The 22,824-nt window shown below is 44.5% G+C and overlaps 3 protein-coding genes across 3 annotated transcripts; all 3 read left to right on the top strand.

Moving 5' to 3' along the window:
• Positions 1–4,620: 4,620 nt before the first annotated feature.
• On the top strand, positions 4,621–6,529 carry LOC125553129 (pirin-like protein). Its single transcript, XM_048716914.2, has 5 exons — positions 4,621–5,100; positions 5,192–5,309; positions 5,420–5,482; positions 5,594–5,697; positions 5,830–6,529. The coding sequence occupies exons 1-5, from the start codon at positions 4,739–4,741 to the stop codon at positions 6,311–6,313; spliced, it is 1,131 nt and encodes a 376-aa protein (XP_048572871.2). The 5' UTR covers positions 4,621–4,738; the 3' UTR covers positions 6,314–6,529.
• Positions 6,530–10,881: 4,352 nt separating this feature from the next.
• Positions 10,882–12,593, top strand: LOC147977133 (pirin-like protein). The gene is made up of 5 exons (XM_087519169.1): positions 10,882–11,106; positions 11,213–11,330; positions 11,459–11,521; positions 11,633–11,736; positions 11,841–12,593. The coding sequence occupies exons 1-5, from the start codon at positions 10,991–10,993 to the stop codon at positions 12,322–12,324; spliced, it is 885 nt and encodes a 294-aa protein (XP_087375295.1). The 5' UTR covers positions 10,882–10,990; the 3' UTR covers positions 12,325–12,593.
• A 165-nt stretch (positions 12,594–12,758) lies between these two features.
• Positions 12,759–15,815, top strand: LOC147977132 (protein FAR1-RELATED SEQUENCE 5-like). Its single transcript, XM_087519168.1, has 2 exons — positions 12,759–13,303; positions 13,765–15,815. The coding sequence occupies exon 2, from the start codon at positions 13,771–13,773 to the stop codon at positions 15,310–15,312; it is 1,542 nt and encodes a 513-aa protein (XP_087375294.1). The 5' UTR covers positions 12,759–13,303; positions 13,765–13,770; the 3' UTR covers positions 15,313–15,815.
• Positions 15,816–22,824: the final 7,009 nt, after the last annotated feature.

Below are 22,824 nucleotides of genomic sequence, written 5' to 3'. Positions count from 1 at the left end.
TAGAATAGCTGTCTTGTTTTTCTTTGATTCTCTTTTTACTTGTTTATAGGAAAGAATGTGTACAATAAATGTGTGTAATGAAGGGGAACTTAGTAATGATTGTTTTATCATAAAAGAGCAAATTGTTTAATCATAGATGTGGGCAAGCAGAACTAGGGGAAATAATTAATGGATTTCAAGTAGGGGGGAGGGGGGGGGGGGCAAAGAAGATTCAGATTTCAAGTGGTGTGCCATGGTCATGCCTTTCAGATTTGAACAGGTGAAAATAAATAAGAGCCATCAACCCTTTGTTTGATCTTATTGATCCATTGCTACTTGGCAGCGCGTTATTCTCTCATGATGCAGTGAGGATGATGAGGATGAAGTAGGCCGAGCAGAATGGACCCTCAAGAGGAGACTGTCGAGCTCTGAAGTCTGGACAGGAAAGCACTATTGCACATGAAAACTAGGGCTCCTAACCTTGTACAATGCAGATGCAGGAAGATCAAGTTCGTGGATGCTTGTGTGCATATGCTAGGTGGGGGCTGCACAAGGACATGATGTTGTTTTATTCCAGTGTATAGTCTATCATGTAGTCATCAAATTGTGTAGATGCAGATGGTTTTGAAGGATCTGTGTACAATGTATGGATCTGTTACAAAAATGCTGAAATTTAATTGTTTTTGTCAGCTGAATTTTTGTAATTGTTGCCGCCAGATTTTATTATCTCTGGACCTCTCAATCTTGTGAAACAGTGTACAAAGTTATTATGAATGTTTGATAGCAATTCAGAGTGCTATTACCGTGTATCATTGTTTGATGGAATTTCAGAGTGCTATTACCGTGTATCATTGTTTGATGGGAATTCAGGGTGCTATTAAACTTAGTGTTGTGCGTGCGGACAGATTGGGTAGCATGCCTGACTATCTGTTGCAGTGTTTTTTATGAGCTATGTATACAAAGTCCTAGCTATCTTTGAGGCTGGGCTGTTTGTGCATGTTTCAGAATTTTTATCATGATGGTTTAGAAGATATGTATTTTCCGAATTACCTGTCCTAAAAGGCTGGCATATTTCATAGTCAAAGTTGAGCTTAGCTCTTGGCCATCTTAATGAGGTTTTCTCAAGATGAAAACATCTATAGGATTGCATAGGATGAAATATCTAGGCATCTTATGCACATATTGTGTTGTCTGACATGAACTGAAACTAGACCAATTTAATTACAAGACAAAAAAGACGGCATCTTCGCTAATGTTGTAGCTCATTTATGAAGTTTTAGATAAATGGATTTATTGGACACGCTAATCTGTAAAAAAAATTAAACAATACAACGGTTGAGGTCTGTCGATTTTATTAAGATAGATAAAAAAACATAGTGACCCAATTTATAAGCGAAACTAGACCAAAAACCACAAAGCCTGGTAAAAAAGAGCAAGAAAAATCAAAGAGAAAAGAAAAGCACAATAGAGCTTGGGGATAGGGGATTAAAGGAAACACACACGACCTCAACGAACATCATCTGTTGATTCTGTAGATTAAAAGATACAAAATAATATTTTAAAAAACTTATAGCAAACCAAAGAAACCAAACAATCACATTTTTTTAACACATCCATCAAACTGAAGATTTGAAATAACCCATATGTATTCATGGCAAAGATATGAGCACCATGTTGACCGGTGGCACAAACTTCGGAGGAGGGAGCGGTGCACACTTTGAAAGAGCGGGGGATGCACAGTCGGGGAGGACCAAGTGAAGCCAACGACATTTGATAGATCGCCATGATTTCCTATTGGTAGAACTTCGGTTTTGGATGACGATCATTCATGCGTATGAAACATATGCTATCTTTAAATGTGAAATTATATATTTGAAATGTATAGAAGTGTGTACAGTGGAATGAAACGTTTGGTCCATGTTTTTGTGAAATTTAACATCAACTAAAGTGTATATGTGCGCGCGCGCACACACACAGGAGGAATAGAAGAGAGACAGTTATAAATGTTGTAGTTTTTAGGGAAACTCACTTTGCTGAGCATGCATCATTTTATGAATCTACTAGAGCTGCTCTACATGTAAAGGACAATGTAACCCGTTTTAAAGGTTGTCTTTTTAGGAATCTACTAGAGTTGCTCTAAATGTCAGACGCCACACGTGCCGGCCATACGTCCACGGCCGAGCACTTGTTGGTCTCCTCCAAGTCTCGCATGTGTCTGCTTCTCTTTGCTTGCATACTACTCCTCATCTTTCTCCCCCTAGCTTGCTCAAACAGACTAGAGAGCGAAGCATCTCTCCGGAGAGGCGACGTCTTCCATTTTTCTCTCCCAATCGGCCCAACTACTACTGTCTCCATGTTATCTATTTTTCTCTTCACGAAGAACATGCGCACATGTTGGGGTGCTACGCCAATTTTCCTCTTCTCCTACCGTCCAAGTTTATAAGGGAAGGGATGTATACCAAGGGCTCATGGCTCCGGCAAGCAGTGGTGGCTGCAGAGATAACATATGAGGAGTGGGTAGAAGGATGAGGCATCGTGTTCGGAAGCGCAAGGCATCCATGGTCTACACGGCGAGAGAGTAATGAGACATGAAGAAAGAAACCTCGACGTGCGGTTGGATCTTGAGTTTGTAGCACCATCGAGCTATGGGGAGATGATGGGACTACGGAGAATTGGTTCATGTCAGTTGAATCAACTCCTCATGGGTCTTTGGCGAGTCAGATTCGTTGTCATCGAGCCTGAATCGATAAAGATTGCTTTTCTCAAATAGTGAAGTTTTTATGTTGCCTTGAGTATTTGAACATGTTGCAAGGATTTGGGGTGTTTAATTGTTGTCTAAAGATGAGACATGTTGCATTGATTCTTTTTTTTAGAGAAAAGGCTTATAGCTCAGACTTTATACATAAAGCTGCACATGGCAGAGTCAGCCACAAGACACATTAAGGCATCAGGTAACAAAAGCCCAAAGTCAAAATGATAGACTAGCAATAACACTGAAAAAAGCTAAATGGAGATATGGTCTGTATGGAAGCCTTCAAGACCAAGAAACAATAGCTAAGATGGATCAGAAGGGAGGAGGTTGTTGGCGGTGGAGTGAATCTTGGCGATCACCAAGGTAATTCCATCAGCGTCCTTGGCTTTAACAAGCGGTTTGACTACTATAAAAAGGCCACCATTTTAAACAAACACTCAAATGGATGGTTAGGGCAACATGTTCAATGTTAAATTTGTTATGGGTAGTCCAAAGTGACCCAGATTGTGTGGCAAATACCATTCATAAGACAAGATAAATTATTCAAGAGACATTAGCAAGAAGAGGAAAAAGCTGAGAAAAATTATATAGGGTTCCATCGCGCATTCAGCCACGATTGAACACTACTCCAAAAGAATGTTGCCAAGACACATCTAAGTAGAATATGTCCCATGTCTTCATTCTCTCCCCAAAGAGAACATGCCACACCCAACGTGCCATTACATTTCAAAATATGATCACTCAAGAGGGCTTGCCACATTTTTTTGATCTTAGGTGTTATATGAGCTAACCAAACCCCTAAAAGTTTACGAGTATGCCTGCTCTGGACAAGTCTGAGATATAGAGCTTTAATGCAAAATTTATGAGAGGATGAGTGGGGCCAAAGTTTACGGTCATTTTCGGCAGAGGAAGAAGGAAAAAGGGTAGTAAGGGATTACCACTTAACTAATTCTTTTGGTGAAAGCGAGCAGCGGAAAGCAAGGTCCTAGTTATTTGCAGAAAGCTCATAAATGGTAATCTTTGGATTCACATCAGGTCAGGGTAGAGCATGTTAAGGGGGCCATCCCCATGCCACGAGTCTAGTTGGAACCGAGTGGCGACACCATTGCCGACACAAAATTTGATGTGGGATCTAAATTTGTCTCTAACCTTAACAATTGCTTTGCAAAAATCAAGAGCCCCCTCTAGAGTTAGCATTGAGGTATTTACTCCTAAGGATTTTTGGGCTTGCACATGTGCTTCTACTTAACCAACCTATACTTCTTTCTCTTATCATCAGAATTCCTATTGGAAGTACTACGGTGGTTGTCAAATCCCGCATGATTGCCCTCCAGGAGAGATAAAAGCCCATGGTGAACATGTGCAAAAGCTCGGAGGGCAAGCACTGATTAATACAGCTTTACCCCCGAGGTTAGCCATTCTTAATCAAAATGATAGTGATGTCGGCCATCTCAACATCCAACTTATAGTTAAACATAAGGGGAAGATGAGATCACCTTGCCGGAGGCCCCTATCATTTGCAAAATAAGGCCTCATGACACTGTTAATCCAAATAGTGGTGTGCCCGCCACAAATTATATTAGTTGCATAATCCAATGAGCATGCCCTGAGTTAACGCCTTTGATGGAGATTTTGGACATCGATGTTCTATGGATTGAATATATGTGGCATATGTGTTTTTTGTCGTTTGTCTATGTTGTTCCATATGTTTTTTCTTTTTGAAATCATGTTGTTCCATATGTTGGTTTCCTTTGATGGTGGATGTGGATCTGTTGCATAGCCATAATTATCGTGGGGCTGCGGCGTGGCGACGAGTGACGACCGCCGCACGGCAGCACGTCGTCTTCGTCGTCCGCGTCCACCCACCTGCTCCGGAAGCCGAAGCTGCCGCAGCCCCTTTGAAAAGGAATTTTATAAGAAAGAAGGAAAGAAAGCAGCCGCGCGCGCGCAGCACCCTGGTCAACGACCATCATCCCGCTCGCCGTTTATATACCGCCGGCATCCACCATGATCCAGCACCTCACCTCCCCTCCCCTCACCCAGCGGCGACGAACCAAGATGCTGAGGCAGCACCTCCCCCTCTTCTCATCTTCCCCTTCTTCCCCTATTCATATGGCACTCGCGCGCCTCGCCAGAAAGACAAGCTCTAGAAGTAGCGCCAAGACCAGACCTCTCCTCTTCCTGCTACTCCTAATTGCGATTCTTGTTGTGACGGCCGTCTTCTTGTTCCCACCAGCGACCATGTCTTCTTCATCGTCTTCGTCTTCCTCGTCCGTGCCGTTCGAGAATCCGAGGAAGGTGGTGAAGAAGGTGATGTCGCTATCCCAGGCCGAGGGGGACGGCGCCACCGTCCGCCGGAGCATCGGCGGGTAAGACACCAATCGCGATGAATTCTGAATTTCTCATTATGGGAAGCCGTCCTTGACCTCAGCCTGTCTCTTCTTGATGCTGCTGCTGCAGGCACGAGCTCCGGAACCTGGACCCGTTCCTCCTGCTCGACGAGTTCTCCGTCTCCAAGCCCGGCGGATTCCCTGACCATCCTCACCGGGGCTTCGAGACCGTGACCTACATGCTCGACGTAAGCACCGATGCTCCGCTTCTTCCATCTTTTTCTGCTCCATCGTGTTGCCTGCGAGGTGTTTGCTGAAATGCTTTCTTGTCTTTTGGGTTTTCTGACGATGCATGCAGGGGGCCTTCACCCACCAGGACTTCACTGGGCGCAAGGGCACCATCAGGACCGGAGATGTGCAGGTGCGACCTACCCATCCAATTTGTTCGGACAAACCATCTCATGCACTTGGCCCATTCATTCTATCTTGACTTGAACTAACATTGCGATCTGAATGCTCGGTTCCTGACCAGTGGATGACGGCTGGCCGCGGCATCGTGCACTCGGAGATGCCGGCTTCCGACGGCGTGCAGAAGGGCCTACAGCTCTGGATCAACCTCGCCTCCAAGGACAAGATGTATGTATCATATCAACGATTGTTTGTATATGAAATCTACTATCTAAAAAAAGATCATAAGAATAATAGGAGATCAACTTCTTTGCATTACAATGACCAATCACTTGACACTAATTGCTCGAACAATGCTAGGATCGAGCCACGGTACCAGGAGCTCAAGAGCAAGGACATTAGCCAGGCTGAGAAGCATGGTGTGAAGGTGCGGATCATCGCAGGGGAGGCCTTCGGGGTGCAGTCGCCAGTCTACACACGCACACCAACAATATACATGGACTTCACAATGCAACCAGGGTCGCAGCTCCACCAGCCGATCCCCGAGGGCTGGAACGCTTTCGTGTACATCATCGAGGGGGAGGGTGTATTTGGTGGGGAGGGCGATGCACCGGCGAGCGCGCACCATTGCCTCGTGCTTGGTGCCGGCAACGGGCTTAGCGTGTGGAAACGGTCTGGCGCGCAGCTGCGGTTCGTGCTGGCGGCAGGGCAGCCGTTGAATGAGCCAGTGGTGCAGCAGGGGCTCTTCGTCATGAACTCTCGTGCCCAGATCCAGCAGGCCATGCAGGACTATTACTACGGACGCAACGGCTTCGAGAAGGCCAGCCAGTGGAGCTCCGCCTGATTCTCATCAGTGTCTCGATGTGATGATGATCAACGTCATTGTGCATTGTCGTGCAAATGATCAGGGAGGAATGGGAGATTGCATTTTACCATTACATTGATGCCTTTGTGTAGAGTGCCGTAGTAGTCTTGTTCTTCTTCGATTTTGTTCTTTTTTACTTGTTTATAGGAAAGAATGTGATGCAATACAAGTTTGTAATGAGGAGGAAGTTAATAATGACTGTTTGGTCATAAAAAAGGAAATTGTTTCATCATAGAATTGGGCAAGGAGAGCAAGGATACATAATGGGTGGATTTCAAGTAGGGGGGGGGGGGGGGGGGGGGAGAACATGCTGCACACTCAAGCGATTCAGATTTGAACAGGTGAAAATAATTTAAATAAAGAGTAAAATCCACCATTGGTCCTAAAAGTATTCGAGGTGTGTCACTTTAGTCCTAAAACTATGAAAACACATATTTGAGTCCTACTTCTTTCTAAAGTGTGTCACCGCCGGTCCTAAACTCATGGGGGCTAGGGTCGTACCGTACACTGGTGGGGGGTCGCCAAGGACACGTCGCTGTGGAGCCATCCGCGCCACGCACCCGCTCCGCCGGCCGCCTGCTTCCGGCGACCTCTGCCGGCCGCCTGCTTCTGGCGACCTCCGCCGGCTGCCGTTGCGCCCCAGTCACCTCTGACTTGTACGTGTGCTAGAGAAGCAGAGTGGGGGCACAATACGAGGGTAAGAAATTCAAGGGGTCTATTGCAATGTATCCAGTGGAGTTGTTTTTCCAACGTAGCCTTTCAATTGGACGTGGCAAAGGTCAAATTGCCACAGGTGCAGGTCAGGCTTGCTCCGGCGAGTTTAGGACCGGTGGTGGCACACTTTAGAAAGAAGTAGGACTCAGATATGCGTTTTCATAGTTTTAGGACTAAAGTGACACACCTTGAATACTTCTAGGACCAGTGGTGGATTTTACTCTTAAATAAATATGAGCCACCAACATGAGGCTGCCGAAGCGTTACCCGTACATTGCTTCTCGACGGCGTTATTCTCTCATGATGCAGTAAGGATCATGACGATGAAGCAGGCCGAGCAGAACAAGACCCTCAATATGAGGCTGCCGACCTCTAAAGTCTAGACTGGAAAGCACTATTGTGCATGAACGATGCAGAGGCCGGGGGTCATTCTCCTTTTCTAAAAAAAAACTATTGTGCATGAAAACTATGACTCCTAATCATGTACAAGAAGCTGGCGGTGAGCCTGATGCTGTGGGAAGATCAAGTTCGTGGATGCTTGTGTGCATATGCTAGGTGGGGGCGGCACAAGGACATGATGTTGTTCTATCCGAATGTATAGTGTAGTGATGAAATTGTAGATGCAGATGATTACAGATGATCTGTGTACAATGTATGGGTCGGTTACAATAATGCTGAAATTTAATTGTTTTTGTCAGCTGAAATTTAATTGTTGCCACCAGATTTTATTATCTCTGGATTTCTGCCAGATTACATGATCTTGTGAAACAATGTACAGAGTTCTTATAGATGTTTGATAGTAATTCAGAGTGCTATTGCCGTGTATCATTGTTTGGCGGAAATTCAGAGAGCTATTATCGTGTATCATTATTTGATAGCAACGCGGAGTGCTATTAAACATAGTGTTGTGCGCGCAGACATATTGGGTAGGATGTCTGTTGCAGTGCTTTTGATGAGCTATATCATGAACCACAAAACCACATAATTTTTTGAATGCTGGTTTAGAAGATATGTATTTTCCAAATTACTTATCCTAAAAGACTGACATATTTCATAGTCAGAGTTGAGCTTAGCTCTTGGCCATCTTAATGAGCTTTTCTCAAGATAAAAACATATATAGGATTGTATAGGATGAAATATCTAAGGCATCTTATGCATATGTTGTCTTGTCTGACTTGAACTGAAGTTAGACCAATTTAATTACAAGACAAAAAAGACAGTATCTTGGCTAAAGTTGTAGCTCATCTCTGAAGTTATAATTTTTTTGGATTTATTGGACATGTTGACTCTGTAGATATTTTTTAACAGAGCAAGGGTTGAGGTTTGTCTTTCATTAAGATAGAAAAGACATAGTGACCGGGTTTATAAGGGAAACTAGACCAAAAACCACAAAGCATGGTAAAAAAGACCAAGAAAAAAATCAAAGAGAAGAAAAAAAGCAAAAAACAAAAAAAGACACTAGAGCTTGAGGACAGGGGAATAGAGGATAAACACACGACCTCAAGGAACGTAATATGTTGATTCTGTAGATTAAAAGATACAGAAAAATGTAGACAAAAAACGTATAGCAAACCAGAGAAACCAAACAATCATATTTGTTTTAACACATCCACCAAATTGAAGATTTCGAATAACCCATATGTATTAACAGCAAAGACACGAGCACCATGTTGACCGGTGGCACAAACTTCAGAGGAGGGAGCGGCGCACACTTCGAAGGAGGGAGATGCATAGTTGGGGAGGACCATGTGAAGCCAATGATATTTGATAGATTGTGCATGACTTGCTTTTGGTAGAACTTTGGTTTTGGATCACGGTCGTTCATGCGTATGAAACCTATGCTATGTTTAAATTGAATTTAAAATATAAAATTATAGATTTGAAATGTATTGAAGTGTGTAAAGTTGATGTGAAATGTTTGGTCCATATTTATGTGAAATTTAACATCAATTAGAGTGTATTTTTTTGCAAATGCAATTAAAGTGTATATGCATGCGCGAGTGCACACACGGGAGGAATAATAGAAGAGAGACAATTATAAAGGTTCTAGTTTTTAGGGAAACTCACTTTGCACACTAGCTTTAGAGCCTTAAAAATGTAAAGGGCAATGTAGTGAAAATCCTTTTCTGAGTCCGGGCTCATCTGCACCCGTGTTGAATAAAAAATTCAAAACAAATACTAGAAAAATTCAAAAAATTCCAATTTGTTTTCCCATGGTAGACAATTTGGTGCGTGAGGTTCGACCCAATTTTCATATGATTTGGACAACTGAGCAACTCTCGGCAAAAAAGACAAATTCGGGGTCTGTAAAACAGTTTAATGCTCATGTACTGTTTTGACCCGATTTATCTTTTTTGCTGAGAGTTACTCAGATTTCCAAATGAGCTAATATTTGGAGAGAACCTCACGCAATAAATTGTCTATCTTAGGAAAAAAAATTGGAATTTTGTGTATTTTTGTAGTATTGTTTTCGATTTTTTTTTTGATCGGGTGCAGATGAGTCTGGACACCGAATCGCTACACTCGCAATGTAGCGATTTCTAAAGGTTATTTTTTCAGGAATCAATAGAGCTGCTAAATGTTAGATGCCACATCCATACATCAACGGACGAGCACTTCTTGATCGACTGTTTCTCTTTGCTTGCATACAACTCCCCGTCTCTCTCTCCTTAGCTTGCTCAAATAGATTAGAGAATGATGTATCTCTCCGGTGAGGCCACGTCTTCCATTTTTTTCCCCAAATGGGCCAAACTACTACTTGTGTTTTTCTCTCCACGAAGAAAGAAGATGTGCGTATGTTGGGGTGTTGTGACAGTTTGTTTTTCTCTTCTCCTATCCTACAAGTTTAGAAGGGAAGTGGTGTATAACATATACTAAGGTTTCATGGCTCCGGCGAGTGGTGGTGGTTGCAGAGACAACTGATAAGGAGTGGGTAGAAGGACGAGGCATCGTGCTAGGAAGCGCAATGAATCAACTCCTACCGGGTCTTTGGCGAGTCAGATTCGTTGTCATTGAGCCTGAATCGACAAAGAACGCTTTTCTCAAATACTACCTCCGTTTCAGTTTACAAGTCCTACGCGTATATCTAGGTTGCCAATTTTATCACCCTAATATAAATTATATAACACAAAAATTATACCTTTTGAAAGTAGAAACTCCGAAGTTTATGTTGGTATATTTTTTGTAATATATGACTTGTATTAGATTGGTCAAATTGACGACCTAGGGGTACGCGCACGCCCTGTAAACTGAGAGAGAGGTAGTAGTGAAGTTTTTATGTTGCCTCCCTTGAGTGTTTGAACATGTTGTGAGCATGTAATGTGTTTGTTGTCTAAAGATGAGACATGTTGCATTGATTCTCAAGGAAATTAAAGCTTACATGCACTTGTGAGAAAGCTCGACGGACAAGCGCTGATTAATACGTACAACTTTCCCCAAGGTTAGTTAGCAGCGTGAAGATCAATTTTTAACCTTTTATTTGCAACGAATGTAGATGTGTTGCATAACCATAATATTCTGGTTCGGCGGCGTGGTGACGACCGGCGCACGGCAGCACGTCGTCGTCGCCCGCGTCCACCAGACCCACCTGAGCTCCGAAGCAGCCGCAGCCCCTTTGAATTGAATTGAAAAAGATAGAAGAAAGAAAGCAGCCGCGCGCGCGCAGCAACCTGGTCAACGACCATGATCCACCACCTCACCTCACCTGACCTCACAGCGACGAAGATGCTGAGGCAGCTCCTCCTCCTCTTCTTCCCCTATTTATAGGGCGCTCGTGCGCGTCACTAATTTCAACGGCAGCCGTCGTGTTCCTCTTGCGTCCAGAAAGACAAGCTCAAGCTCTCTAGAAGTAGCGCCAACAACACCAGACCTTTTCTGTGCCTGGCCCTCTTCCTCCTCCTGGTTCTTGGTCTGACGGTCGTCTTCTTGTTCCCACCAGCGATCATGTCTTCCTCTTCCTCGTCCGTCTCGTTCCAGACTCCGAGGAAGGTGGTGAAGAAGGTGCTCTCGTTGTCCCAGTCCGAGGCGGACGGCGCCACCGTCCGCCGGAGCATCGGCCGGTACGACACCAATCCCTCTCTCAACCGCGCAAGACGGATGAATCAACTCTGAATTTCTGATGGGTCGACCTCTGTTTGTCTTTTCTTGATGCTGCTGCTGCTGCAGGCACGAGGTCCCGAACCTGGACCCGTTCCTCCTGCTGGACGAGTTCTCCGTCTCCAAGCCCGCCGGCTTCCCCGACCACCCCCACCGGGGCTTCGAGACCGTCACCTACATGCTCGACGTACGCATCCCAGCATGCTCTGCTTCTTCCATCTAGTGCTCTGTTCCCTTCTGCCTGCACCATGTTGATGTTGCCCGCAAGCTGTTTGCTGAAATGCTTGCTTCTGTTTTTCGTTTCTGACTATGCAGGGGGCCTTCACCCACCAGGACTTCTCGGGGCGCAAGGGCACCATCAGGACCGGAGATGTGCAGGTCTGACCTACTCATCCAATTTGTTCACACAAACCATCACATGCACTTGCCCCATTCATTCTATCTTGACTTGAACTAACATTGCGACCCGAATGCTGGGTTCCTGACCAGTGGATGACGGCTGGCCGCGGCATCGTGCACTCGGAGATGCCGGCATCTGACGGCGTGCAGAAGGGCCTGCAGCTCTGGATCAACCTCGCCTCCAAGGACAAGATGTATGTATCTACTATCTATAAAAACATCATATGAATCATATGATGTCAACGTCTTTACATTACAATGACCAATCACTCGAAACTAATTGCTCGAACAATGCTAGGATCAAGCCGCGGTACCAGGAGCTCGAGAGCAAGGACATCAGCCAGGCCGAGAAGGACGGTGTGAAGGTGCGGATCATCGCCGGGGAGGCCTTCGGGGTGCGGTCGCCGGTCTACACACGGACGCCAACCATGTACATGGACTTCACAATGCAACCAGGGTCGCAACTCCACCAGCCAATCCCCAAGGGCTGGAACGCTTTCGTGTACATCATCAAAGGGGAGGGTGTATTTGGCAGGGAGGCCGCGGCGCCGGCGAGCGCCCACCATTGCCTTGTGCTCGGCACTGGCGATGGGCTCAGTGTGTGGAACCGGTCCGGTGCGCGGCTGCGGTTCATGCTGGCGGCAGGTCAGCCCTTGAACGAGCTAGTGGTGCAGCAGGGGCCCTTCGTCATGAACTCTCGTGCCCAGATCCAGAAGGCCATGGAGGACTATTACTACGGCCGCAACGGCTTCGAGAAGGCCAGCCAGTGGAGCTCCACTTGAGTCTTATCAGTTTGTTGATGTCATCTTCTATATCTAAATAGCTACCCCCACTAACTATTTTTCTCAACATGCAAGCATGCCACATCATCCCATAGCATGCATGAGAAAAGGCCCACCTTCACTATCATATGTCTCCCAACATGCAAGCATGTCACTTCATCATTAAACATGCATGAAAAAAAGACTCATCTCAACATGCAAACATCCAAGAGAATTTTCATTCTACTATGCTATTTATAGTTAATAAAAAAATACAATTATATAGTAATCAAACATAATAAATTATATGTATTTTCAGTTTTAGCTTTTTATATTATTACTTCAGTTATTCATTATTCATACAACGAATCATATTAAAATATGTTGCAAAATATTCCCGCAACAACGTGCGGGGCATCATCTAGTGATGATTAACGTCGAGGTGCATTGCAAAAAATTGGGGAGAAAAGGGAAATTTCATTGTACCATTTTATTGATGCCTTTGTGTAGAGTACAGTAGTAGTCTTGTTTTTCTTTCATTCGTTGTACCATAGAAGAATGTAGAGCTGTTTTACGGTGATTGGGTTAGTACTCGGAGTACTTAGCAGTACTTACATGTCTGATCACGTCTGATTTTTATTAGCCGTCAGATCTTGCGGGGAATTTTAATTGATTAAATTTAATATGTTAATTGCGATAAGGGCATAATGGTCCAGGGGGAAATATCTTTTCTTGAACTGATCACCTGAGGACCAGATCCATGTCTACTCGATTCAGTTCAGAATCCTCCTCCGATCTATTCGTCGCCGCTCGCCGCTCCTGACCTTCTCCGTCCTCGACCTGCCCGGCGAGAGGAATAAATTCATCGTCCTCGTCCTCCACCCAACCAACCCCAGCCCCCCACGCCGTCACCGAAGAAGAAGAAGGCCGGATCTGCGCCGGCTGAATCGGCGGCGACCGCGGCGGGCGATCCCATCTCTTCGCGCGTACCATCCTTAAGGTATGAATTCGGCTTGGCGTTCTGCTCGTTCTCTTGGCCGTTGCGCCCCTCCACCGTGCATGCAGTACAACCTCAACCCCACAAGATCCGGGTACGGACTAGAACAACGAATGGAAAGCTTCATCGTGGCATAGTTTCTCTTGAGCTAATCGCATCATGTTTGTTTAAGTAAGATGTTGACGTTTGAGATGAGATATACTAAAGGAAGATGAGATACTGGTTCCATAGTTCACTTAATTTAGTTTATTAAAGTCATCACTTTAGGTTTGCATAGCGCATGAAATATAGTTTAAAGGAAGATGAGATACTACTTGTTGGACGTTGATGATTGGTTTCCCTCACATGTCAAACCAGCAAAGTCTTTTCCATGCACTTGTCTTTGCCTATGAGCTATTTTACACCTGCAACATTGATAAACAGAAAGATGTTGATGATTGGTTTCCCTCACATGTCATATGCAGGAAGACATGGCGTATGCAAGTGATGAGAGTATGTTCGAGTATGTAAATGTTGTCAGCAAGATGTTTGATAGTGAGGCTGAAGGCTATGAATTCTACAACAAATATGCTCTTGAAAAAGGTTTTAGTGTGAGGAAAAGCTACGTTGAGTGGGATGGATCCAACAAATACATAATTTTAAGGAAATTTGTGTGTAGTCGTCAAGGGTTTCGCGAAGATAAGCACATGAAAAGAAAGATGGAAGATAGAAAAAGGAGGCCACGAAGTTTAACTCGTGTTGGGTGTAATGCTAAATTGGTCATTACGAGACAGGAGGAAACCGGTCGGTGGTTTGTCAAGGATTTCATCGATGAGCACAGCCATCCTCTAGCCCCACGGGATCTTTCTTGTCTGCTGCGTTCGCACAGACGAATTAGCGATGAGCAGAAAGTGGACATTGCGGACATGGAAAAATGTGGGATCCGCAAATACCGTATTATGGATATTTTGTGCTTTCAATACGGTGGATTTGCTAAGGTTGGATGCATAAAGAGGGACGTTTATAATTTCTGCCATGCTAATAAGCAGGAGACAATCAGTGTCGGTGATGCTAAAACGGTGATCATGCACATGATGGCGAGGCAAGAGCGAGATGTGGATTTTTTCTTCAAGTACTTGGTAGACGAGCATGGCCATCTGAAGGGACTGTTCTGGGCTGATAGTCAATCGCGACTTGACTACGAGGCTTTCGGAGACGTCATTGTTTTTGATAGCACATACAGAACCAACAAATACAATCTGCCATTCGTGCCTTTTGTCGGGTTGAATCACCACCGCAGCATTGTTATATTTGGCTGTGGTATAATTTCTCATGAAACAAGCCAGGCATACGAGTGGATGTTGCGGACCTTTTCTGATTGCATGGCACAGAAGCATCCGATATTTGTGATCACAGATGGGGACCTTGCAATGCAGAGAGCAATAAGGGTGGTCTGGCCAGACTCAAACCATAGACTATGTATATGGCACATTCAGCAGAACATTGTACGCCATCTGCATGATGACGATGTAAAGGAGGAATTCAGATCTTTCATTTATGATACTTCTTCCATTGAAGAGCATGAGATAAAATGGATACAATTCTTAGAACGGAATAAAGTAACCAGTGAGGAGTCTTGGCTGCATCAGATGTATCAGATGAGAAAGTTGTGGTGTGCTCCATATCTTGAGGGGCGTTGTTTCCTAGGATTGAGCAGCAATCAGAGGAGTGAGAGCTTGAACTCTGTGCTACATACGCATCTTGAGGGTAAGATGTCGTTGTTTGAAATGCTAGAGCACTATGAGCGTTGCCTTGCGTCGCGGCGGATTAACGAAGCTCTCCATGACGTCGAAGCCTTGCAGTCCGTTCCATTTACAGAGGAAAATGCTTCGCCGCTTGAGAAACACGCCGCAACAGTTTTCACACCTAGTGTCTTTAAGATGGTCTTATGGAGCATAGATGCTGTCAGCAAATGTCAGATTAGAGAGATACTAGATGGATCAGAAGATTCCACTTATGTTGTGTCCAAGTAGGAAAGAATGGATAAAAAGTTTGGAGTGCGCATTGAAGAGCAAGGAGGTCTTTTGCACAGGGTGAGTTGTTCTTGCCGTAAGCTGGAATGCGCAGGCACACCATGTTCCCACATTTTTTACATATTGGGGATTTTAAAACAAACAATTCTGCCCGGTTGTTGCGTTCCCACTAGGTGGACTATGAATGCAAAATGTGCATACGCACCTACCAGAAAAAACCAGATGTATGACTATTTGGTAAGCCTGCAGAGGTACCGCGAGTTGCGGAATTGTAGTCACGCCGCAAGTTTCCAGGCACGCCACTCTGATGAGGACTATCACCGTCTAAAGATGCTTTTGCAAGTACAACATCATGGCAAGCAATCAAGTTTTGAACAAGCTGACAGCAAGGAGTCAACTAATGCTCAGCATAACAGCATTAGGTTTGGCCCGTTGATGCCGCACTCGCAGAAAGTTGATAAGGTTCTGGATCCCGTGCATGTGCCAGGACGAGGTGCACCGAAGAAAAGGCTGCAGGCAAAGACAAAGAAGTCAAGATCACAGAATATCTATGGATATTGCAAGAAACCAGGTCACAATCGACGTAAATGTGCTAAATTGCTAGAGGTACGAAATATGTTCATATTTTTTTGCATGTGTTTTACTCATAATTGATGTCCATGTGATTTATTGTATTCTTCTGTGTAGGATCTCGAGGCTGAACTGTGATATCTACATACAGCATGAACCAACGATGAGCCAGAGAAAGTCGTGTGCCATTCAGCTTTGTGTGACGTGGTGTTTGCATTCTATTTCATCGTGACAGTAATTTAGTGAAGTGCGGTTGTACTGCCATGTTACTGTATTAGTTCGACATCTTTCGTTTCCATTTTCTGTGTGTATCATTTGATGTCCAACTTTAAGAATGATGATGTATTTCGACAAATTGGGCACTATGATTCTTCACCCTTACTATGGTTGTCATGCATATTCATAATCATCATGCATATTCTTCATTTACAGAGCAATAATGACTGACGTATTTTTTAAATAAGCGGGGCCCACTGGGGTGTGCTTGGAAATCTTTGAAAAACCTCCATGCACGTTCATCTTCGCTGCATGCAAATCGGGCGGCAGCCGCTGTGCCAGTAGCTGTCAAGGCCTTGATGAATCACTATTCACATGCAGGTCCCCGACTCTTGCATGCAGGTCCCCGACTCTTGCATGCAGGTCCCCTTGAGGCATAGACCGATGTTTTCAGCAGCCAGTCTAGAGGGCATTATAAATTCAAAAAAATTCAAAAAAATACAAAAACTTGGAAACCTAGTTTTGTTTGTGGAAGAGATCATGTGTGCCAAAGCTGAGGTGATTTGGAGGTGGTCGAAAAAATGCCCGCATTCCCGGAGGGACCATTTGGTCTAACTTAAGCCAGTTTTTGAAAAAACATGAATTTTTCCACCACCTCCAAATCACCCAAATTTTCTTGTACATGGTGACCCACATGTGCAAAACATGTGTATGCAAGAAAATTTTGAAAAAAATTATTTTACAATGCCCCCTTGAGGCATAGACCGATGTTTTCAGCAGTCAGTCTAGAGGGCATTATAAATTCAAAAAAATTCAAAAAAATACAAAAACTTGGAAACCTAGTTTGTTTGTGGAAGAGATCATGTGTGCCAAAACTGAGGTGATTTGGAGGTGGTCGAAAAAATGCACATTTCTGATATTTTCACAGGTTACAAAATATATTATTGGACAGAATATAGACAGCACCACACAGCAACAGCACATTCCTCGAATACAATAGAAGATAGCTCTCCGAATACAATTCATCATATTAGTCTCCGAATTCAAAAGACCGAACAAAGATAGAACACTACAAGTCTCGAGACCGCGAGTAGCAAGTTTGTCTTCACATTACAAGTCGATATCGATCATCTAAACTACCATCACATAGAAGAGAGTTGCGGTCATCACGATGAGCATCATCGCGATGAAACTGGTCTTCATCCGGTTCCTCCAGCGCTCCGTCCTCTCTCCTGCTAGATAGCGGGCGTATCTAGATTCCGCCTCCGCCCTAGTGGTGTACCCTTTGTAACTGTTACCGCTGAAACGGTGAACCTGTCTCCGACACTCCTCCCAGTCGTCGTAGACTCCGGGAACCTTACCCTTGTACACGACATACGACGGCATCTCTATGCACAAGCCAAACAACAGACAATACATAAGCAATAAATAAGTATGCAACAAAAGGATCGGAAGAGAAAAGCAAGACATTAATAGCACAATTCATGGTCCTAGTAATAAATAGCATCGATTACATATAAGTTGAACGACTGTCCAAACCAAAGAGACATACAATTCATTAAAGTTTAATTACAACATGAGCCAATCAATGTTTCAGAACTACACATAGCATCACTACTTTCGACTCGACTCATGGGACCGGAGCATGGATGAAGCCGCCGTCTGTCCTGATGGTCATGAAATCGCGGGCGTTGTCAGCCTGCATTTGTAGCGTTGTGTCTATCTCACTGCACAGAACACGGAATGTTAGAAAAAATAAAGAACGATCGATGGATGCATTTTTTGCTGTTTTGGCTGATGTTGTTTTGGTGCTGTTTTCGTGCCATTTAGGATGGCTGCAGTGACTTTTTGGTGCCATTTTTGATCTTTTAATATGGTTGTAGTGAGAGCAAAATATGGCTGTTATTTTTTTTGTTTTGTTTCAGAAACAGGACAAACCAAAGGGCCCACGTCTCCCCTCCAGATTTTTCGAGGGCCAAAGGGCAGGACGTTTGAGTTTTCGAGGCAACTCCCCATGTCTCCCCTCCACTGGCAACTCCCCACGACTCCCCTCCACTGGCAACTCCCCATGACGCAGGGAACTCCCCTCCTATTCCATTGCCGCTCAATCTGCCTCCCTCTGCCTCCCTCCTCATTCCATTGCCGCTCCATCTTCCTCCCTCTGCCTCCCTCTGCCTCCACCATCAAGCAACTCCCCTTTGCCTCCACCATCGCTGGCCAGGAGGGCAATGGCGGAGGAATCGTGGAGCAAATCCCCTCCGTCTGCCAAGAGAATGGCGGAGGCATCGTGGAGCAACTCCCCTCCATCTGCCAAGCATCACCAAGGTGAGGCGTCTGGCAAGGAGCCGCTGGTGGTCGACAACGACGTTTCGGTCCCCAGGCAGAAGCAGGACTACACCGTGCCCCTCATGGTTGATATCCACCTGAAGAAGGAGAAGCTGGATGTCGTATGCACCAGCAATCCAGACGAAGCCGACAAGAGGATCCGCGAGATCAGGAGGAGGCTCGGCGGCATGCTTTCTCGGTCGATCGGCGTTGATGTCGAGTATACGAGGGAAGACGAACCTCTGCAAAAGGCTGCAGTTCTACAGTTATGCGTGGAGGATCTCGTCCTGGTATACATCACCGGGGCAACCAAATGGTAAAAACATCCAGTTCTGAAGTTTCTGAAGTTCTGACGTTTCTGTCTAATTAGTAGTTTCTGAAGTTTCTGAAGTAGACGCAATAGTTCTGTAGTTCTGAAGTAGATGCAATACTAGTTCTGAAGTTCTGAAGTTTCTGTCTAATTAGTAGTTTCTGTAGTTTCTGAAGTTTCTGAAGTAGATGCAATAGTTCTGAAGTTCTGAAGTAGATGCAATACTAGTTCTGAAGTTCTAAAGTTTCTGTCTAATTAGTAGTTTCTGAAGTTTCTCAAGTAGATGCAATAGTTCTGAAGTTTCTCAAGTAGATGCAATAGTTCTGAAGTTCTGAAGTAGATGCAATACTAGTTCTGAAGTTCTGGAGTAGATGCAATACTAGTTCTGAATTTTATGTCTAATTAGTAGTTTCTGAAGTTTTTGAAGTAGATGAATTTGATGCACCAGATTAATTTGATGCAGGCCCAAGGAACTCGCCCGCTCCTGCAGGAGAAGAAGCTGTACACCTTTGTTGGCTTCTCCATTGGAGGTGACAAGGAGAAGCTGAAATTGTCTGGTTTGGAGATCAACCCCGACAAGTACGTCGACATGCAGCGCAAATGGAGAGTTCCAAACAATGGAAAGAAGTGGCAGGCTTTGGCTGAGTTTGCAGCCAGCCTCATCCACCCATCGTACAAGGAAATGAAGCAGAAGATCAACAAGGAATTGGACCACAAACTATGGGGGGACAGCCCACTGCCAAACAACCTCATCGAGTACGCAGCGAAAGACGCGTACGTCACCTACGAGGCATGGAAGAAAATCGAAATCGTCAAAGAAGGGTTGGAGTACTGGCAAGAGGCGGAGGATCATTGGGATGACCCCTACTACTGGGGATATTGAGTTGTTTGTGGTATTATGTGTCTCAGTTTGCAGTTATGTGGTTGAACAAGTTTGCTTTTGTAATGCTGAACAAGTTAGCTTTTGTTATGTTGAACAAGTTTGCTTTTGTAATGATGAACAAGTTTGCTTTTGTTATGTAGTTATGTGATTGTTATGATGCTGGTGCAGAACATTTATGGTTGTGATGTGATGCAAAATCCTTCAACTTTTGGTGATCATTTAGTTCAAGTTTTGGTCAGATCATACAGAATGTTGTCTAGAAGTTTTTGTGATCATTTAGTACTTTTTTTATACAGAAGCCTTTCATTATAACTGAAAAAGCTGAAGTTGTCAGCATGAAGAATCACACAACACAGCACCTACATTATGATGATACACTATCAACTGCAGACCTGAATGCATCCAATTCGGCCTTTCCCAAGCAGTGATGGTAACTGAAAGTATAACAACTAAAAACGCAGCTCTACTGTATGTGTCCAATAGTGCCATCATAACAGAACTTTGAAAAGTCCTATATTATATAGTAGCAAGCATCACAAGTTTCAGATGGTTTTCTAGCAAGTATTTTCCAGAAAAGTGGATTGGTGGCACAAAATTGCTACACTCAGTCGATCTACCTAGCATTATCAGCATGGATACCATTGAGACGTGAACAGAAACTGGGGTACCTGCGCTGTCCTGCGGTGCTTGAGGAGATGGATCCGGCCGATCCCGTTCGGGGGCGCGGGGGCGGCGGGGGTGGAGTCACCGACGGTGTGCAGGGGCGGCGGATAGAGGGGGACGAGTGGGGGATCTGGCGATGGAGGGAGGGAGGCCACAGTGCGAGGGGAATAGGTGGAGTGGGGGAGGGTTCTAATGGCCTACTTCGGATGGGCCTAATTCGGATGGGCCTAATTCGGATGGGCCGTCTCATTGTCTGCGCCTGAGGCATGCATGCATGGGAATGGCGGCGACGTGGGTTTGCATGCGCGGGTGGCGGACGTGAACTTTATCTATCCGAAATATGTTATGATTTCTACTCGAAAACAAGCTTGCGTGCGACGCGCTCCCGTGCGACGCACGCCTCTCGCGTGATACGCGATTCCGATGCGACTGTGTGCCAAGTTTTATAGATGGAAACTTCTTTAGACACAATGCCATCTCAAAAACAACTGTATGATTGATCATAAAACACATGCATTGTTGTTCAAAGAACTGTCTCATGAATAAATTGTACCATAATTGCGAACATAGTGTGAAACAGAAAACAAAATGTTTGTTTGCAACTAAATAATCCTGGTTTGAAGCTTTAACTGGTTGAAAAACAATTGAGCCTACTCCATATTGTCTTCTGCACTGCCAAAATCCAGTGACCTCTTGCGTTGCGTCGTTGGAGATTGCGTCGGGCTTGGCGACGACCCATGTGCTTCAATCTTTTTCTCTTTAACATCAATGTAACCATACAACTTAAGTTGTTCTTGGTCTTTCTATGCCAACTCTCTAGCAAGACCCTCCATTTCTTGGATTCTCACTTCCTGTAGAAAACCATAGGAGTTGTATTAGGAAGAACTCACAAAAAAAAAAATAGCCATAAACTAGATGCATGTAACATGTAAAATTTGAACCTCGGAATCAATGTCATCCTCGGGAAAACAACCCGTAGTTCTATTGTACACAATGTACAGGTGACATGTCTTGCTGCCATTCAGATCAGAAAGCATTTTTTGTACATCATATGGTCCTGCAATCAAGAACATTCCTTCTGGCAGCTTCCACGCAGACCCGGGTAAGAAGTAGTACAGTTCTGCTCCCAGTTTGCAACCAAAAGTATCTCTCATTTCACTCATAATGAGATCGTAGGTCACTTTGGCGGGTTCAAAAATTCTGACTTCTGCCGGGTGTTCATCAAAGTATGCTCTCGGGACATGTGACATCTCATCATCCCTACTAACAAAAAATTCCATGACCAGCACCTAGTATCTCACATCAGAGTTAATACATTCAATGAGTAAAGGGGAAAACATAATTTTTTATGTGCATAGCAACATTGCGGCGTTGTTACCTGCTTTTGTGGAATGTATCCTTCATGTGGAGTGACTGGGGATTGTGCCATCTCAAACCTTCTCACCTTGTTATGTGGAATGTATCCTTCATGTGGTGTGACTGGGGACTCTGCCATCACAGGGTTCTTATCCTGCGTATGAAACGTCGATAGTGGGTTTACACACAAGTTTTGAAAGGTCATACCATATCTTGGGTATGCATCGTTGCGAGGTACTTACAAGGGGAGAATTGACGATATGTTGTTGGGGTTGACTGATGTGGCATTGAACGGGTGACTCTATCGCAATGTCTCGAGTGAATGGCGACTGTGCCGTCTCATGATGCTTAGCCTACATACAATCGCCGACATAAGGTTGCCACAAATTGAAGATGTTTGTATCATAGAATACGTAGGTCCTTAATATATAGAATCGGTGCGAGATACTTACAGGGGGAGAATAATTGAAGACATGTTGTCGGGGTGGCCGTGAGATCGCACGGTCTTCTAACATATGTCCTTACAAGCGGACCTTCTCCAGCATGGCCTTATAACCATGTCCGACCGCTCCTGTAGCAGCTTACTGTCCATATCCGCACGTGCCTGCAACACATAGGCATCCATCCTGACTCGCTCTGTCTGTATAATACTGTCCACAAGCTTCCGGTCCTTCTGCAAAGTTTGATGCATTTCCTTGTAGCCTAAGACAAACTTTTTTTCCATGTACTCATAGTCCCTCTTATACTTTTCTTCAATCTCAAGACGCATCTTCGCCATCTTACGGGAAAACTCCTCACGCTCCTCCTTTATCATCCTGTCCACATATGAACGTTCTTTTTCAGTTTCTTATCTACCTCAGCGCGATCCTTTTGCACCTTCAAGTCGATCTCCCGACGCGCTTCATGCAAAGACTTGTTGTACTCCGCACGGTTGTTATGCGCCTCTGAGACCATGGTCCCTACAGCAACACATATACCCATAGTATGAAAACTGTATCCACACCCTCATCCAACTAATTCGAAACAATATGACCGTGAAAAAATATTCATAATCAGTTCGTACGATCAACTAGTACAAACTATCAATCAAAAAGCTCTTGCATGACATCCTGTACTCGAATCACACCAGAACTACTCAACTATGGCAAAAGCTGAATTTTCTAATCTGTTCGGAAATTACTTGTTGGTC

The sequence above is a fragment of the Triticum urartu genome, chromosome 4A (assembly GCF_056163025.1).
Source record: "Triticum urartu cultivar PI428250 chromosome 4A, HENAU_Tu73, whole genome shotgun sequence".
In the NCBI taxonomy this organism is placed as follows: Eukaryota; Viridiplantae; Streptophyta; class Magnoliopsida; order Poales; family Poaceae; genus Triticum; species Triticum urartu.
Note: the sequence above shows the minus strand (reverse complement) of the source record. Positions and strands in the feature narration are given on the sequence as shown.

Coding starts and splice junctions, on each gene's coding strand:
- LOC125553129 (XM_048716914.2), top strand. CDS start 4,739: ATGATCCAGCACCTCACCTCCCCTCCCCTCACCCAGCGGCGACGAACC. Junction 5,310..5,419: donor CCGTGACCTACATGCTCGAC/GTAAGCACCGAT, acceptor CGATGCATGCAG/GGGGCCTTCACCCACCAGGA. Junction 5,483..5,593: donor TCAGGACCGGAGATGTGCAG/GTGCGACCTACC, acceptor GTTCCTGACCAG/TGGATGACGGCTGGCCGCGG.
- LOC147977133 (XM_087519169.1), top strand. CDS start 10,991: ATGTCTTCCTCTTCCTCGTCCGTCTCGTTCCAGACTCCGAGGAAGGTG. Junction 11,522..11,632: donor TCAGGACCGGAGATGTGCAG/GTCTGACCTACT, acceptor GTTCCTGACCAG/TGGATGACGGCTGGCCGCGG. Junction 11,737..11,840: donor CTCGCCTCCAAGGACAAGAT/GTATGTATCTAC, acceptor GAACAATGCTAG/GATCAAGCCGCGGTACCAGG.
- LOC147977132 (XM_087519168.1), top strand. CDS start 13,771: ATGGCGTATGCAAGTGATGAGAGTATGTTCGAGTATGTAAATGTTGTC.